At 44.6% G+C, this 15,756-nt stretch overlaps 2 protein-coding genes across 12 annotated transcripts in view; one reads left to right on the plus strand and one right to left on the minus strand.

Moving 5' to 3' along the window:
• The window catches only part of LOC102696016 (SH3 domain containing GRB2 like, endophilin B2), a 41,384-nt gene extending 30,145 nt beyond the window's left edge, over positions 1-11,239 (plus strand). For 6 of the 11 annotated variants that reach the window (XM_069183331.1, XM_069183333.1, XM_069183337.1 and 3 more), the window contains 6 exons: positions 3,259-3,282; positions 5,219-5,308; positions 5,876-5,976; positions 6,580-6,594; positions 6,991-7,216; positions 8,885-11,239. In XM_069183331.1, coding sequence (XP_069039432.1) covers positions 3,259-3,282; positions 5,219-5,308; positions 5,876-5,976; positions 6,580-6,594; positions 6,991-7,216; positions 8,885-8,992 — 564 coding nt within the window. In that variant the 3' untranslated portion in view covers positions 8,993-11,239. The remainder of the gene's footprint in view (positions 1-3,258; positions 3,283-5,218; positions 5,309-5,875; positions 5,977-6,579; positions 6,595-6,990; positions 7,217-8,884) is intronic. The other 5 variants (XM_069183334.1, XM_069183336.1, XM_069183339.1 and 2 more) reach the window with 3 other exon arrangements.
• A 601-nt stretch (positions 11,240-11,840) lies between these two features.
• Positions 11,841-15,720, minus strand: prrt1b (proline rich transmembrane protein 1B). The gene is made up of 4 exons (XM_069183343.1): positions 15,627-15,720; positions 13,584-14,005; positions 12,847-12,975; positions 11,841-12,393 (listed from the first exon to the last, which is right to left on the minus strand). The coding sequence occupies exons 1-4, from the start codon at positions 15,634-15,636 to the stop codon at positions 12,244-12,246; spliced, it is 711 nt and encodes a 236-aa protein (XP_069039444.1). The 5' UTR covers positions 15,637-15,720; the 3' UTR covers positions 11,841-12,243.
• Positions 15,721-15,756: the final 36 nt, after the last annotated feature.

A 15,756-nucleotide genomic window follows, 5' to 3' on the forward strand; every position in this document is an offset into this window, starting at 1 on the left:
ATTTCTGACATTTCCATTTCCTTATGTAGACACTTCCATAAACTAAAATCTCCTTCCCTACACTGAATACAGCTGAATGGAAAAACATGGATGTTTCTGAATATGTAACATATTGTAGTGTAATATTTAACAGGACAGGCTAAGAATGCCTTTTTCCACCTGTGTTGTAATTATAAAGTTCAATATCTTTCATTATCCACAAAAATGGCATGGCAGGAAATCTTTATATTGGCCATAATATTTCTAAACCTGGAACATCAATATACAACTGATCAGTTTAGCACACGTGTCCCTTTCATAAGGTTCCTAGTAGGACTTATACAAGCCCAAACTGAATTATTTATCACGAGATTTCTGTAGCTGCACTCCCTAATACTTTTCTTTGACCACGAAACACGTGAATTACCCAAAGACTTCAAACAAATTCTGCTCCAAAAGCTGATTGCAGAGATGAAGTATAAAATAGCCCAAAGAAACAGGCTAAACACTGCTGGTGACATTTGCAGAATTGTCATATTTGTAGTGCAAGCATGAAATAGGACCCTTCTGCTAACAGTCTGTACACTCTCATGTTTCATCCATTAATATTTCAGGTTTTACACCATTAGGAGGAGAGCTGTCAAGACTAATAAGCAGCAGACTTTTTTTCTGTAAACTGCGGAATCACGTTCTTCCACGTTCCCTATTTCCCCTCTCATTTTATAATGAGATACTTTGAGGTTGCAGGGGGTGTCGTGTTAAATTAATCATTTGAATCTAAAGAAACTACATCACAGCACATTTCTTCTTGGTCCTGATCTTAGTCCACTTTCACGTTTGGAATGAGCTCATGATGTGTGGTGTGAAGTCCTGTCTTGAATGTGAACCAAATTCATGTAAGTAGTCTTTTCATCTGCTGTGCAGCACCGACATGCAGCCCCATTAGTTGAAGGAAAGGACAGTTCCTTTAATCTTATACTAGATTATGAGAGTTACAGCCAACACAAATTGTATTTCAGGATGGTCCTGATGCCATACTACAAGTCATTCCTCATGATCTTATTACAGTGGTTGTGGGCTTTTTCTCTGGAAAACAAAAGAAAGTTTCCCTTGAAAAGATCCTAAAGAGCCTGTAGCCATCATGTCCTGCTGCAGAGCTGTTTTTGAGAAGTCAGCTGATCCTTCACGGCCAGTCACAGCGCTCTGGTCTCTCTCAGCTTGACAGAGTGCCGTTTTTCTTTGAAATGACCTTGTCAGTTTTTTAAAAAGGTGTTTCTTTGTTCCATTATTTCCCATCCATCATCTCTCCAAATGCTGTGGATGGGGCAGCCAGAACAAGGAAGCAAAAATTATACCCCTCTGAAAAAAATGATTGAGTTACTGTTTAAAAAAAAAAACAGCTAACGGCCCTGTACAGCCGAATGTATTCAGACATGTTCCTCTGACGCTCAGTTCACGATGTTAAATACTCTTGGGACAGGAGCAAATCCCTCTGGCAAACCTGAAAATGAAATGATTTTTGGAGAACTGCAGCAGTAGTGGGGCAGTAAAAACCATTGCTTCTCCGAAAGTGCCGGTGAAGCGCCTGTCGTTCTGGCGACAGTGTGGCCGTGCTGAGCAGCGCTTGCTCAGCAGGCGGTCTGTCCTGACCTCACTCTCGCCCTCGGTGAAGCACGCTCCCCCAGACCAGTGGGAGCCACATGAGAGTGCGCTCAGGGGAAGCACATTGAAGGTGCAACTTGCAAGTTGGGAAATATGTCCCAGTGTGGACAACAAGCACCAAACATACAGGCGTCCTCCTCGAACAGCTGTAGCAACGCGTGGTGAAGCACCACACTATTTTGCAACATCCTGCTGTTTGATCCTTGAGCGGAAAACATGGTGAAGATGGCAGAATGAAACATTCACATTATGTCAGCGATGTCCTGCTTGTAAGCCATCTGTGACACAGACCTTTGTCTGATGAGGTGTGACCTTAGGAAGCATTGCAGCACACAGGCAGCTGGGACCCATGTCAGGTGTTTTATCTGAGACACTGTACAAGAGCATCAGTGTGTTTTTCTCTTCTGCTCATGTTTTCCCTCTGCGCATGTGCGTGAGTCAGCTTGGTGTTCTACCGGCCCGAGTCTCTCTCCCAAACTCTGCGGCTGATTCTGAAAAAAACCTTGTGCTGCAGGAATATCTGAACAGGCTCCTGGGTAACGTCGGAGAAAGAAGCCATGTCATTTCTTCCTGTTTAACAATAGGTTTTGATCAGTGTTCAGAATGCATTAGCAGTAGACTGCATACAGAGAGCTGAAATGCTGATATTTGCTGTGATCGTCCTGCTGGAAGAAAGTATTTTAAAAATGAGACCAAATGAAACAGGGTTAGAATGACTGTACTTTCCCCGTGATTTGCTATAAAAATATAACATACTCTTGAAAAATCATTGTCCGTTTTAGTTTCTGGCATTATTCCTTGATTTATGGCCTCAGAGGTAAATTTGAAAACATCTTAGATATGTATTAACACCCTCCAAAATATTTTAGTTTATTTTTGTTTTTGGTACTGTGAAACTCGACATTTTGTTGTTTCGTAACTCTGGTAAACTGTAGGCCGCAATGCTGTAGGCCTGTTTCTTCTGTATATCTTTGATTCTAATCATTTGCTCTTCTGAAGATTGAGTTACGTGGGGAAGGACGCAGTCTTTTATGGATTCACAGAGGAGGGCAGATATCTGTGTACAGAATCCAGGATCAAAACCTCCTGCTCTGTCTGCAGAGTGTCCCTAGTCTGCAAATACCCAGCATTTCAGTGAACTGTGCGGAGCGTCGTGGCCGACAGTACTTTCCCACCTAACGCTGTACAGTGACGAAGCACAAGAAGCTGGCGGTTCTGTAGAGAGAGACTCAGCTGCGTGTCAGCTCTTCTTGTTGTGAGGCAGCGTTTCCCAACTCCAGCCCCAGGAATCTGCCTGCCAGACATCACCATCAGTTTTATTTCAAAGCCTGCACTGTTCTCCGTGGCTCTCTTCTGTCCCAGCATTTCAATTGGTTCTAGGAACTGGGTGCCCCCTAAGCACCAATTACAACCCCAAGTAAGGAGGTGCCTTGCACCTTTTTGTGGGCCCAGGTCGTTACTGGGTTCCTGGGATCGAGACGGGAATTGGGGATTGGGGATTGGGGATTAGGGATTGGGAAAGACTGCCGAATCGTATCCCATTGTGCTGTCATCACGACCGAACTGTTGCCAGAACCCGACACTCATCACCTCTCTTGTTGCTGTGTGGCTTTGCAGCTCTGGAGTGAGGAGGTGGACAAAGTGAGTATCTTAAGACGCATCATCATAATCACGGCGACGATGATTATCATGATAACTTACTGTGAATGTGTGTGAGGTGGGGTAGGGGGAGTGGGTGACGGTGCAGGGACAATATGGAATTACTTTTGTTTTCCATCACAAGGGGACAGCACTGAATCAGGATAGTTTCCTCAGTTGCTTAATTTAAATGTAATTCTTAGACCGTGATCTGATGCAGCCAGCCTGTCAATAATAAAACAAATTGGCTTGCTTTGCCCTTTTGGACTCTGCACTTTTGCTATAGAGTTCTGAATTCGATTTGTTCAGTGCTGAATGTATTGCATCTAATATCATCTCCCTGTGTCGCATAAACACTGTTCTCAACTAGCTGAATGAAGGAACATGAAAGGTATTTGTAGAGGTCAGATTTTATTAGGGTTGAGTAGAAAATGTTCCTTGTGTAGGTTTTGGAAGCAGAGTAAAGAACAAGAAAATATTTTAGAACCCAAATTGTAGCTAAAATGAACTCCAGTCTTAAGAGACCAATAAAAGCATTGTGTGATTTGTCCCTCATACATCTGATGTCTAGAGGGAACATGACTATTGCAGTTAAACTTGTGACCTAAAGGGAGCTGAGTTCAGCTTCAGCTGCGATTGACTATTGATCATTTACTATTGGATTCAGACGCCTTACACAGCAGCCTCCCATTAAGCTATGATTTAGAGTCATAAAGGCTTCTGCCTCTCCTGCAGAGGTCGCACAAAATCTTTCCTACCAGGAGTAATTGCAAGGCCTATATATTGTTTTTATACAGTATTTGATGGCAGTTAGAATTTTATTTCCAGAGTTAGTAGAGAATATTATACAATAATATATACAAATCTTGAGCCTGTACTGTAGGCCTGCTAGGCATTTCACCCTTATATTTTGAAGCGTTAGTGTAGACTTGCAGCAAGCATCTAAATATAGATTTCTTGCTTAGATACAGTGATCATCTAGATATTAACCTGGTATTTATATCAAATCATATTTCACGGTTAGGAGTGTTGAAGATCAGGCAGCAGAAGATTTTGTTACAAGTTTTTCAAGAATAATGTATCACTAATGTTTTCCAGAAGATATTTGTTCAGGGTCAAGTTCTGAACAACATATAAAAATGCGTTTGAAATACGTGGTGGTGATAATTTTGTAGCTTGAAAATACACAGTTTCTATGTGCTAATTATTTTAGGTAATAGAATTTCAATTGATTGATTTTCTTTGTTGATATTATGGCTTATAATACTAAAATCAATGTTTTAAGTAAATTGATCAATTAATGTTTTAAAGTAAATGTAATTTTTAGTAGATGTAATAAAAAAACCTGTATTGTTGAAATACTTTGACCAAAGATTTTATGCATTAATTTTTTACATTAAAATATAACTATTCTGAAATGATTGAATTATGTTTCTGCAGTGTGACCTGCATTTCTAGACAATGAAACCTTAATGTTTGCTTAAATTACTATAATATGGATTAGCTAAGAAAGGTCAGATAATATATTTCTTAGTCATCTCTACAGAGAAAAACTCGACCATCAGCGCAGTGTGTATCTTCAAGGATGACAAAAGACTTTGTGTTACTAGCATCAAACAAAGCTGAGCAGGGTGATTAAATTAGATAACGGGAAAGGTAATCTTTAATTTTGGGGAAAAAAATGCGTACTAAACTGGTTTTACTCAGAATGTGTGATTGCTTGGCCAGCATTGGAGGAGGTGGAAGAGCTCGGTGTGAAGGTGTTAGTTTCATTTCCTTACAACGCCTTCATTCAGGCCTGTGTCTCACCGTGCGGTCCCTCAGCCTGTTTCTCCCAGGCCATCCTGGCGCGTGTGGGCGTGTGAGTGCGCGGGCGTGTGTTGTTGTTGTTGGCGCTCCGGGGCCCAGCCGCTAGGTCTGCACTCCTCTTGTCTTGCAGGCGGAGCACGAACTGCGGGTCGCCCAGACGGAGTTTGACCGCCAGGCGGAGGTCACACGGCTGCTACTGGAGGGCATCAGCAGTACACATGTAAGTCACGCGTGACGCTGGCGTGTTCATCGTGGGTGGTGATCAAGTAAGAGAAGGAAGTATTTCTCTACCAATATCCGTTGGCGGTGTGTGGACACCCGACAGGAGTTTGTGCTTGAGTGTGCACCAGTGAAAATGCTAAAGACTTACACCCCTGACCACAATCCCGTCTGTCGATCTAAGCAGAATATCGCACTCAACAGACCTCCTGGGAAAAACGAAGGCGGCTGCTGGAAGAGATGTTAATGAGGCCAGCAGGGGGCGCTCACCCTGCAGTGGGTCCTTATGCCCCAGTATAGTGATGGATCCCCATTACCTGTAAAGCACTTTGAGTGGAGTGTCCAGAAACATGCTGTATAAATGTAAACAATTATTATTAAAACGGCAGTTCTGTCTAGCTTGTTTCGATGCTAATAGTTAATTTACCTTGGGGTCTCAGCCGCCCAGGATGAGATCTTCATCATGGGATCATCTGAAATCTGTCTTTGTTGTAAGAAGCCAGGTCATCCATTTTGACAACATGCACGGACTCCCACGAGCAAAGCTTTGTGCAAATTTGTCTCCCAGGTCCATCACCTGCGTTGCCTGCATGAGTTTGTAGAAGCACAGGCCACCTACTACGCCCAGTGCCAGCAGTACATGCAGGACCTGCAGAAGCAGCTGGGGAGGTGAGTGCTGCTGGCCTCCCGCGCAGACCTGCTCAGAACCCGTCCCGTCGTCTCTATACAACAGTGTGTTTGGAATTATGTTTTTTTATGCTGGTGCCCCATTCTTAGCATGTTTCTTTTAGAAGCTTTCTGAATGAACTGTCTAATTTAATACTGGAGATGTACAGGTGTGCCAGAGAGGGTTTTAAACTGCTCATTCTTGCTGCTCTTGATTCTGCAATTTAATGTTAATTTCAATGTACGAGGTCTGTCCACTGGTGTGTACTGATAGAGACAGACAGCGCAGCGCGTTAGAAAGGTATCCCCCTCCTTCAGAGAGCGAGCTTTGCCCAGGTCCCACTGGAATTTAACACACAGGTCCGAGTTCATAGTAGGCCAACGATTCACACACACCAGCTTGCACAGGAAAATGCGGCACTACTACCAAGAAGAAAAAGGGTGATACAGCTCTAAGGGCTTTTTAAGGGCCCTCTGCTCCTGTTTCTTCTGCGTGAACGCCACACTGTGTCGAAAGCCAGTCACCCACAGCTCACAGAGCTGTTGAGTGCTGGCTAAATTCCTGTCTTTAACAGTGCTTCTTTCTCTCTTCCCTTGTGCTCCCAGTGCTAATGGAGAAGTGTAAGTTCAGATTTGTCTGCATTGGGAATCTAAAGCAGAAGTGTAAACCGGCTGGTCTTATTATCTGTCTCGAGCTTTGATGTGTTAATTGATGTGTAATTAATCTGGAGTGTCATCAGCACGGCTTCATAGGAACAGTATGTTGAGTGCGCCATCCAGGGGCTGCGTGCACACTTTGTTCATATTCAAGGTTTAATGTGTGACTAGTGCATGCAGTGTAAGTCTCAACCCAGAGAAGCTCTTTTTCAACCACTGCTCAGGATTAAATTCAAAGTCTAGCTGTAGAACATAACTGTTTTTTTTTAATGTGCTGCTTTTCAGTTCCTTAAAGCACATCTGCCCAGTGGGCTGCCCAGTGCGCTGGCCTCAGGCTTCTTGTCTCTCTCTCCCCCTCAGGTTCCCCAATGCCAACGCCCCCCCCGCGCCTGCGGGCGCCTCCCCCTCGGCTGCGGCCACCCTCCCCTTGACGCCCGCCCCGGGTGGCGCCTCCGCCGGCGCCATGCAGGCCGACTCGCTGAAGATCGAGGAGGTGCAGCCCCCGGCGACCGGCACGCGCAAGGCCAAGGTCCTGTACGACTACGACGCGGCCGACACCAGCGAGCTCTCCCTGCTGGCCGACGAGGTCGGTGCCCTCCGGGGTTTTCAGCGCCCCGCGCTTGCCCGAATGTCTCGGGGTCCCGAACCTTTCCGTCTTCTCGCGCTTGATGAAGTGAACCGCTTCCCCGAAGCGAGGCCCCGTTGGGCTCGTTCCAAAAGTAACAAAAATCCGAATGTTAGCAGCGGCTCCTTTTAGATCTTTTTCTAGAGACAGTAGGAATATGAAGGCTACCTCAGCTAGGCAGGAGCAGGTCAAGAAGGAGCTTCTGCTCTGTTTTTAGAGGTGCAGCTTATTAGTCTGCCGGGTTCCCGATAGTTCAGCCAGGGGCTGCATGTTGTCCTCTGTTGGTACCTTATCCTGTGAAGCTCCATCACTTTGTTCCTTCCTGGGCTACAGTTCTGGCATCTGCAGTCTTTGGTTTCCCACAAGGCTTCATACCAGAAAATGACTTCCTGTTCTTCAGCCTGACGGCTGTGTCCATCTTTATTCTGCTTAATTTGAAATGAACAGCAGTGCGATTTTTCCTGACCGTTTTTCTGGGGTGTTATTGCAGCTTCTCTTTCTCTCTGTGACATTAATCTGCCCACACACACGTTTCCTCCTCCACAGCAGGAGATGCAGGCCCCTGCGCTGGTTAGGTGAGTGATGTAGAGTTTGAAGAACATGAAACGAGAAGGGCACTTGCCAGGTGGCTTTTGTGTGGGAACGTTTCCCTTTATGTCTTGATGTGCAAGATCTTGGCAGTTTGACTGCAGTTTAATTTTAGTTTTGGCTTTAGAAAAGTACCATGTAACGTCCTAAGCAATGCAACTTGTGCACAACTTTTCCTGGTGTTTTGCACAACTGTATTTTTCCGGTAGGGCAATCTAAAAATACAGCACAAGTCCAGTGGAGACAGACCTATGGAGCTCTCAACTTTGAAAAGAATAATTCATTGGAAGATAACACCATAAATAAGAGGCAAAACAGGCAAAGAATGGTTTGTCTAATTGTATTTGATGGCTTAAATCTACATTCTGCTCATGCCCTTAATTGGAAATATTGAGGGGAAAAAAGAACATCATGTCTTTGAATAACAAGATGTGTGGGAGGCTCTTGAGGATAATTAAAACTTCAGGGAACATCAAATTAAACTGAGCTAGACATTTGGCGAGAGACTGTAGGATGCCAGGCTGCAATCCTTTCAATATAGATATCGGTGTCAATGCACTGCAGAGTCTGTATTTTAAGCTTGGAATTGGGCTCAACTAAAATAAGCTTTTAATATACATTGACTAAAGCTATTTAACTAATAGCTTATTTCTGTAGTGTGTGAAGCTCATGCAGTGATGAATCTTGTAGTGTTGAACTGTACTGTATTTGCATTGGGTGGGCAGGGAGTGTTTCAGTTCGGGATGTATGTAGAGCATTTATGTGAAATATATCAGCCGCCAGGGGGCGCATCAGTGGTTCTAATATGAGACTACAGCCTGATGTGTTTACATTTGTTTCTTATTGGAATGTCAGAAAAGGATGGCAGCTGCACAATTCAACCTGCTTAAAGAGTGGAGAATTCATATTCAGAATGAAATAGAATTGTTTTCAGGTTTAAAAGGTGATCTCTTGTGGCTAACTAGATCAATTGTGGAAATTTTGGAAAAGCAGCTTCTTTCACAGGTGTCTTAACTGCAGCTTGTTTGTTTGTTTTTCCAGTTAATCACGGTGTACACTGTGCCAGGCATGGACCCTGACTGGCTGATCGGAGAGAGGGGGAATCAGAAAGGAAAAGTTCCCGTCACCTACCTGGAGCTGCTGAGCTAAAGACGGACCCACAGACGGACACCCAGACAAACTGGCAACAACAACCATTGATCAAAAGGGGAACAGTCACAAAAAGCAAACACAGAACAGACGTAAGATGGTTCCGAATAGATTAGCTCAGAGGTGCCCATGTCCGCTGGTCCCAAGAATATAGTGAACAGGCTGAGTGCTCACACACGCTCTCCATTTCATTTCCATTTCATCTGACTTACAGGAGATGAATCATCTTGCTGCTGCTTCTGTTTTTGCTGAAACGGAAGCTTTTCAGGAACGGGACAGAATACATTAATTCTGTAACCGATAGTGCAGTTTTTAGATGTTCCAATACAGTCTGAAAGAATGAGCGTTATTTTAGGTCAAAGAGGCTAGATTCTCTAGTGCTGTCATAAATGTGAGGTTGATTTAGTTTCTCTCCCTGCTCTGGCACAGGGATTCTGACATTGATGGCACCAAATATAGGGTTTTCTTATTTAACAGTTTGCATTACATTTAATGCTTATATTGGTGAACCAAATTTAGTTATTTTGCATTGTGTTCATCAAAAGCAAGTGAGTATGAACTATCTGGTTTAGCAGCCTCCATCATCTTCCCTCTAAACTGCTCAGATTCTCATACAAATCCAAGCAGAGAGAAGTAAGTTACATGTGGCTTATTTTTAAATTTCGTAATATATTCAGTTTTTCAGGATACAGCACTTTATCAGAGATCATTACAGTGTGACCTCTTTGTTGTTGTACTGATTTAATATATGAAGCATAACTATGCCCAGAAAGAAGATGAACAATTCCCTTTTTACTTAATATAGTTTTCTGACCTGTTAATGTTCTGTGGAACCAGAATTCTAATCTAAAGATCTTTCCACCTTCTAAAACAACATAAAACCATCCCCATTGTGCTCAACAGGTGTTCTTTAAAGATAAAACCTTGAAATTGGATTGAATCCCCTGAAAATGAGTTTCTCCTATCTCAGATAATTAAATGTTGCAACATTTATGTGTTTTCCAGGAGGCAAAAAAATGCTGTATGGCTTCACACCTGATCCCCTTAACTCATGTGCTGTTATTGGGGTGTACAGATCACCTCCGATCTCTCACAGGCCCTAGAAGTTACAGCGGATGGCTGGACTGTGCCACAGGTCCTCCATCTTGAGTTAGTTTCTAAAGCTTGGCTTCTGCTGGTTTGATGTTTGGTTTTCAGAGCTATGAGATCTGTGAATTTAGCGCTGAAGTATTTGTGCTCTTTTATTAGTTGGTTTTTAGGTTCACATTCACTTGGACAACTTGACGGCGGTCTCTTTATTTTTTTATTTTTTTTAGTGGCTGGGGATCACATGGAAAAATGAGAACGTGACTAACAAAGAGTCAGGGAGTTACTCTGTATGTGAGGACCAGTTGCAGTTGCTTCTGTCCAAACCTTTAAGAATTCTAGGATCGTAAAACTCCTGACGCAACAATTTATAAATGACATGCAGGTGGATTGAAACTGAAAGAATGTAATCATCTATAAGGAAACAGAGCAAACAAACTCAAGGCATATTCGTTTTATTTATGACTACGCTTTGTATATAAACATTTTTCTGCTTATTTTGGCTCAGTGCAGAATTAACTGCTTGTTCAATGTCAGATTTTGTGAGTGTTCCTTGCTCTCCTATTTGTCTGTGTGAAATGTTGAACTTAAAGGTATTAATAGACACTGAAGGAAACACTGAAGTTGACCCTCCCCAAAAATGTTTTTTTTTTTCCTCTTTGCTGTTGTCATTGTTGTTGTTTTGTAGCGAGTGAAGGTCTGGTCTTTCAAACTGTTCCAACCCACCATTGGTGCGCCTGTAGGACTCTTGGTCTCCGTGACTACGAGTGTCACCTTGTTGAAAAAGATACAGGGGAACGCGATTTACTTTGCTCTAGGTTGGAGGTTTGCCTCCGTCTTCTGCAAACCCCCAACTAAATGTTTCCTTCATCGATATTTTCCTTTAGGCTTTCCATTAAATCTTTTCAGTAACAGAGAGGCGCCTGCTTGCAGTTTGAATTCTTGCTCACAGGAGGGTGTTGCCAACAGACCATAGAGACGAGCTGCCGAAGCCAGGTGTGCTGGGATATCTCGATACTATATTACTCCTGCTTCTGCATTTTTTTTGTTGGGCTTTGTCTCCCTGAGTTTTGTTTCCCTTTTTGAGTGTATTGCCTGTTTCTGTAACCCACATAGTGAATGAATGAAATGTTAACATAATAAACAATAGCTTTATTGGGACGTGTTTAAGTCTGAGTCTGTCCAGACATGGGGACAACAGCTTGCTAACAAAAACAGAAGCCAGTGATGCCTCTAATCACAGATGTCAAAGTTTTCCTTATGCATCTTTTCTTTAACTAAAATTTGGAAACTCCACAAAGGAGGGAATGCTTTAACGCTGTGGTACACAAGGACCATAATACCATAAGCTGTGAAGGTCGCTCTCAACTCAAAACAGCTGACGAGCTGCTGCAGTGTCACCACCAGCTGACGGCCTGGGATGGATTCCTCTAACAGGGTGGTCACCAGCTGGGCAGGTCCCTCCTGGCTTCTTCCAAAACCACCAAGTGAAGGAACTGTCTGTTCCCACTATTCTACATTCCATCCAACTTAGTTTACAGATCAAGACTAATTAGTGTAGAGGGATGTTCCTGCAAGAACTGACCTTTTCCAGTTTAATTTGGAACTGGTAGATACTGTATATTTCAAGATGGACAACCTGCTCAAACACATGACATTAGGAAGGTGCCCACAAATCAAGTTCTCATTGCTGCATGATTTTAATAAAGGTGTTTGTTCTTATTTTAAGGGAAGGAGCTTTGGAAATATTATTTACCACTCATTTCCATGGGTTTATTTTGGATAGAATAATGAAACATTAAAAAGGGAAAAGCCGAAATGCAGAGCAGGAAGTCAAGATCTCTTCAAGGTGCTTGTTTGTTCAGAGGTAAAGTAGGAAATTATGCACTGATTTTTCTTTAAGAGTGGTTTGCAGGTAATTCCATTATGCAGATTACATTTTGAAAAATGAAACCCAGTTGCTTTTGAACAGGACTAACCATAAAGTCTTGAAAACATGGATCCCTGTGGAGTCCTCAGTCTCTGGTCAGCTGGTAGAGAACCTTTGCACAGCGTGCTCCTCAGTGCAGGCAGGGGTCCCAGCAAATACCATCCGAGTCTTTCTCCAGCGCCCAGCCAGTTCCCCGAAGGGTGGGAATGGGCTGAAGCAGGAGTCCTCCTGCCGGTCAGAGGGCATACAAGGCCACCACCACGTAGATGACCCAGCCCACTGAGACGAAGACCCCGAACAGCAGGCTGAAGAGCACCATGGAGCGCGTCTTCTGCGAGGAGCGCTCGGCCTCCACGAGGTCCCCCCGGCTGAGTGCGGAGCGAGTCTGCAAGGGACAGAGGACAGCGGGACATGGGCTCGGTTCACTGCACGAACGATGCCGCGGGCTCTCGGGGCTTGAGCTTCAACTAGCGAACGGCGGCTCTGTGTGTGTGGTGACAAGCTGTGCTCTCCAGCACGCTGTTGTCAACCTTCCTGAAATTGTAGACTTTGACTGGGATGTGATAAAGACTCCCAGCCATCTGTTTTCGAACTGCTTTATCTGAGTCGGGGCTGCAGAGGGGTCAGAGCCTGTTCTGGCAGGCAGTGGGCACAAGGAGTGACCAGCCCTGGGCCGGGGCGCAGGGCAGACAGACACGGACGGGCACTCACTCCAGTGCCAAATAACCTACCACTGCTGAACACCAACTCCACACAGAGAACACCCAGCACTGTGACACTGTGCTGCCTATATATTCCCTGCGATGAGACATGGAAGGACAGAGGATGGTTCTCTTGCCTCGTACGAGTACATGACAGCCACGAGCCCACTCATCAGGCAGCAGAAGACTGTGACCAGCAGGGACTCCACCAGGTAGTCTTTGGGCAGCGGTCTGTGGTCTGCAGTCACCGGCACACTGTTCATGTACTGTAATACAGAGAGAGGGCTCAGTCACTGCTGTGGTCCTCAGAATAATGCTCTTCACAGCTGATCACTTCTGTCAGATTTCTGTTATTCCATTGATGGTTATTTAAAAAATCCCAAGAGAAAAATCAGAACCTGAACTGTTCTGGAGGACACGGAAGAATTTTAAGAGCGGTCCCAGCATAGTTAGGGCAAATTTAAAGAAAACAACACAACTGATCTTGTCTAGATGAGCACAGGACAATAATTTTGCAAATGCTAACTCAATTAAAATGCTTAATCAACACCCATCCATTCTCTAATTGCTTCAGCCAACGCAGGATCACAGGGCAGCCGGAACCCATCTCAGCCAGCGATGGACATAAGGCAGGATACACCCTGGATGGGACGCCAGTCCATCACAGGGCAGACATATACACACTCTCACACCAGGGCCAGTTCTCCCAGAAGAGGAAACCCATGCAAAAACACGTGGAGAGCATGCAAACTCCACACAGATAGTTCCCTGGTTCGGAATTAAACTCATGGCCCCCCCGGAGCTGTAAGACAGCAACGCTAACCCCTGCGCCCACTCTATCAGCGCGTGGCGATTAAAACAGTCAGGCTCTTACGATGGTGTAGGGGTAGTTCCCTGTCGGGGAGAGGGGCTGCTGATAGAGGCCGGGCTCCCTGGGTCCCGGCTGGTGGATGATGGGAGTCAGTCCAGGGAACTGTGGCTGGAGGGGAGGGTACAACAGATAGGCCATTTTGGGGTCCGGTGGACTATAAGGGGGAGGCTCTCCAGTCAGCGGGGGTGAGGTTCCTGGGGGTTCCTGCTCGCAGCTCGGGGCCACAGGTCTGGCCGGCGAGGTCTCGGCGGGATTCTCCCAGTGGCACCCGCCCTCCTCTGCGGGGGGTGGACCGCTCTCGGGGGGCGCTGCAGGAGAAGACTGCACGGCCGCTGGGAGGGCGGCCGTGCCCCGATTCGCTGCCGGCGGCTCCGGGGCTTGTGGGTAAGGAGCAGGACTCTCTGGAGAACAGCCCGGGCCCGTCCCTGCCAGTGCAGAGGGCAGAAGCAAGGGAGCCATTAGAAGCACATCCACAATCGGCATCTTCCGCTGCGTGTTCAACGCCCAGGTCTCAGTGTTCCAACTTCCGTTGCTCCTATATCAGTTTATTTTAACGTTATGTTAAGGAGAAACACTGATAACACTTAGACTCTTTGTTCAGCGCAAATAAACTTGGTGGGACGGCATTCCCAAAACAGCCCGACTTCACTTGGAACACAAGCTAGGCCCTGTAATCGCGATAGCGAACTGGTACGAGTCCGGACTAGGAACACCGATTAGCCAACTGCCAAAGGGCTTCTGCCAACAGCCAATCAGCTCACAAGTATCAGTCTCTGCCCGGGTGCCTAGGTCTGAATTCAGCCAAGTTTCTGTGAGTTATTGGTGTAAGCAGGCTTCTAGAGTAAAAATCGGGTTTCCTCCTACAGTCTAAAGATGTGCTGGTAGGTGAACTGACTTCTGGGAAAACTGGCCCTGGTGTGGGTGTGTGCGTGTTTGTGCCAGTGTCTGTGTGTGTCCTGCGATGGACTGGTTTCCAGCCCAGGGCGTACCCTGCCTTGCGCCTGGTGCTTGCTGTGATAGGCTCTGGCTCCCCCACAACCCTGAATGAGAAGAACTGAAGAACTGGTTAGAAACTGGACGGACGAACATGACAGTTAAACTGGTCTTATTTGATCAATTGCAATAGCAATCTGGAACTGACCAAGCACAATCAATTTGCTTGCAAAAAAAAGAATCATTTTCATTTTCTGAAAGCTAAAGATTTTCTATAGCTAAGAACTCCTAAATCCTTTTGGGAAGACGTGTGTTGAGTGCTGGATCTGACAGGTAACAGAAGGAAAAACACTGTACCTCTTGGTACAAATCTCATCACTTCACATTGGACCAACACTAGACCAGTGATGAATCCCAGCCTCACAGACTTGAATAATCTAAGGCCAGTCGTGCATGTTGTAAATATCAGAAACATATCTGACTGCACAGCACCCCTTCCTGTAATAATTTTACATTGCTTTCTATTTTGAATGTTGTCCTTAATAGTTTTACAACAGAAAGCAGAGTCACTTTTATTGCCTTCTGAAGAGTGAAGAGCAGTTCTGAGTGATGTGTACTGATAAGGGTCTGTATCACTGAATATGCCAAAGATTTTCTTCCTGATTCTCTTTCAATTCTTCCTAACTAGAACTATTGGAGAAACATGAAAACTACACAAGAGATGGAGCTATTCTTCAAATTTAGAAACTCATATTTAAAATTATTTAATAATAATATCTGTAACCAACTATTTTTTCTTCTTTATTATCAGCAAACCTAATACATACACTCCAATTACATTTGCTTCCAACACAGACATTATTGTACAAATCACACAATTACACAGAATACTGCCCATATTCTGTCCTGTTCTGAACAGAAACAACAGAAACCAATGTGCAGGATTCTTCCTACTGTCCAGTTTATTTTAAAGCCCACACCATGTAAAAACAAGATCCTCAAAGAACAGGTCTGCGTATCTTTTTTGATTGCGTAATTGATAGATTACAAATTCCCAAAATAACCTGAGCAAACATCAACTCTACTACAAGCAAAAAAAAAAATGTTTGTTACCTGAGTCCATTGGTAGACAAAAGCTGTATCAATCTCTGTTGGAAAACCTGGTCTTGGGCTTATGAGGTCATTCAGAAGATCCACCATTAAACTGTGCCAGAGACGAATCAACGCATATTTGGCTGAAAAG

Source organism: Lepisosteus oculatus, chromosome 24 (genome assembly GCF_040954835.1).
Source record: "Lepisosteus oculatus isolate fLepOcu1 chromosome 24, fLepOcu1.hap2, whole genome shotgun sequence".
NCBI lineage: Eukaryota > Metazoa > Chordata > Actinopteri > Semionotiformes > Lepisosteidae > Lepisosteus > Lepisosteus oculatus.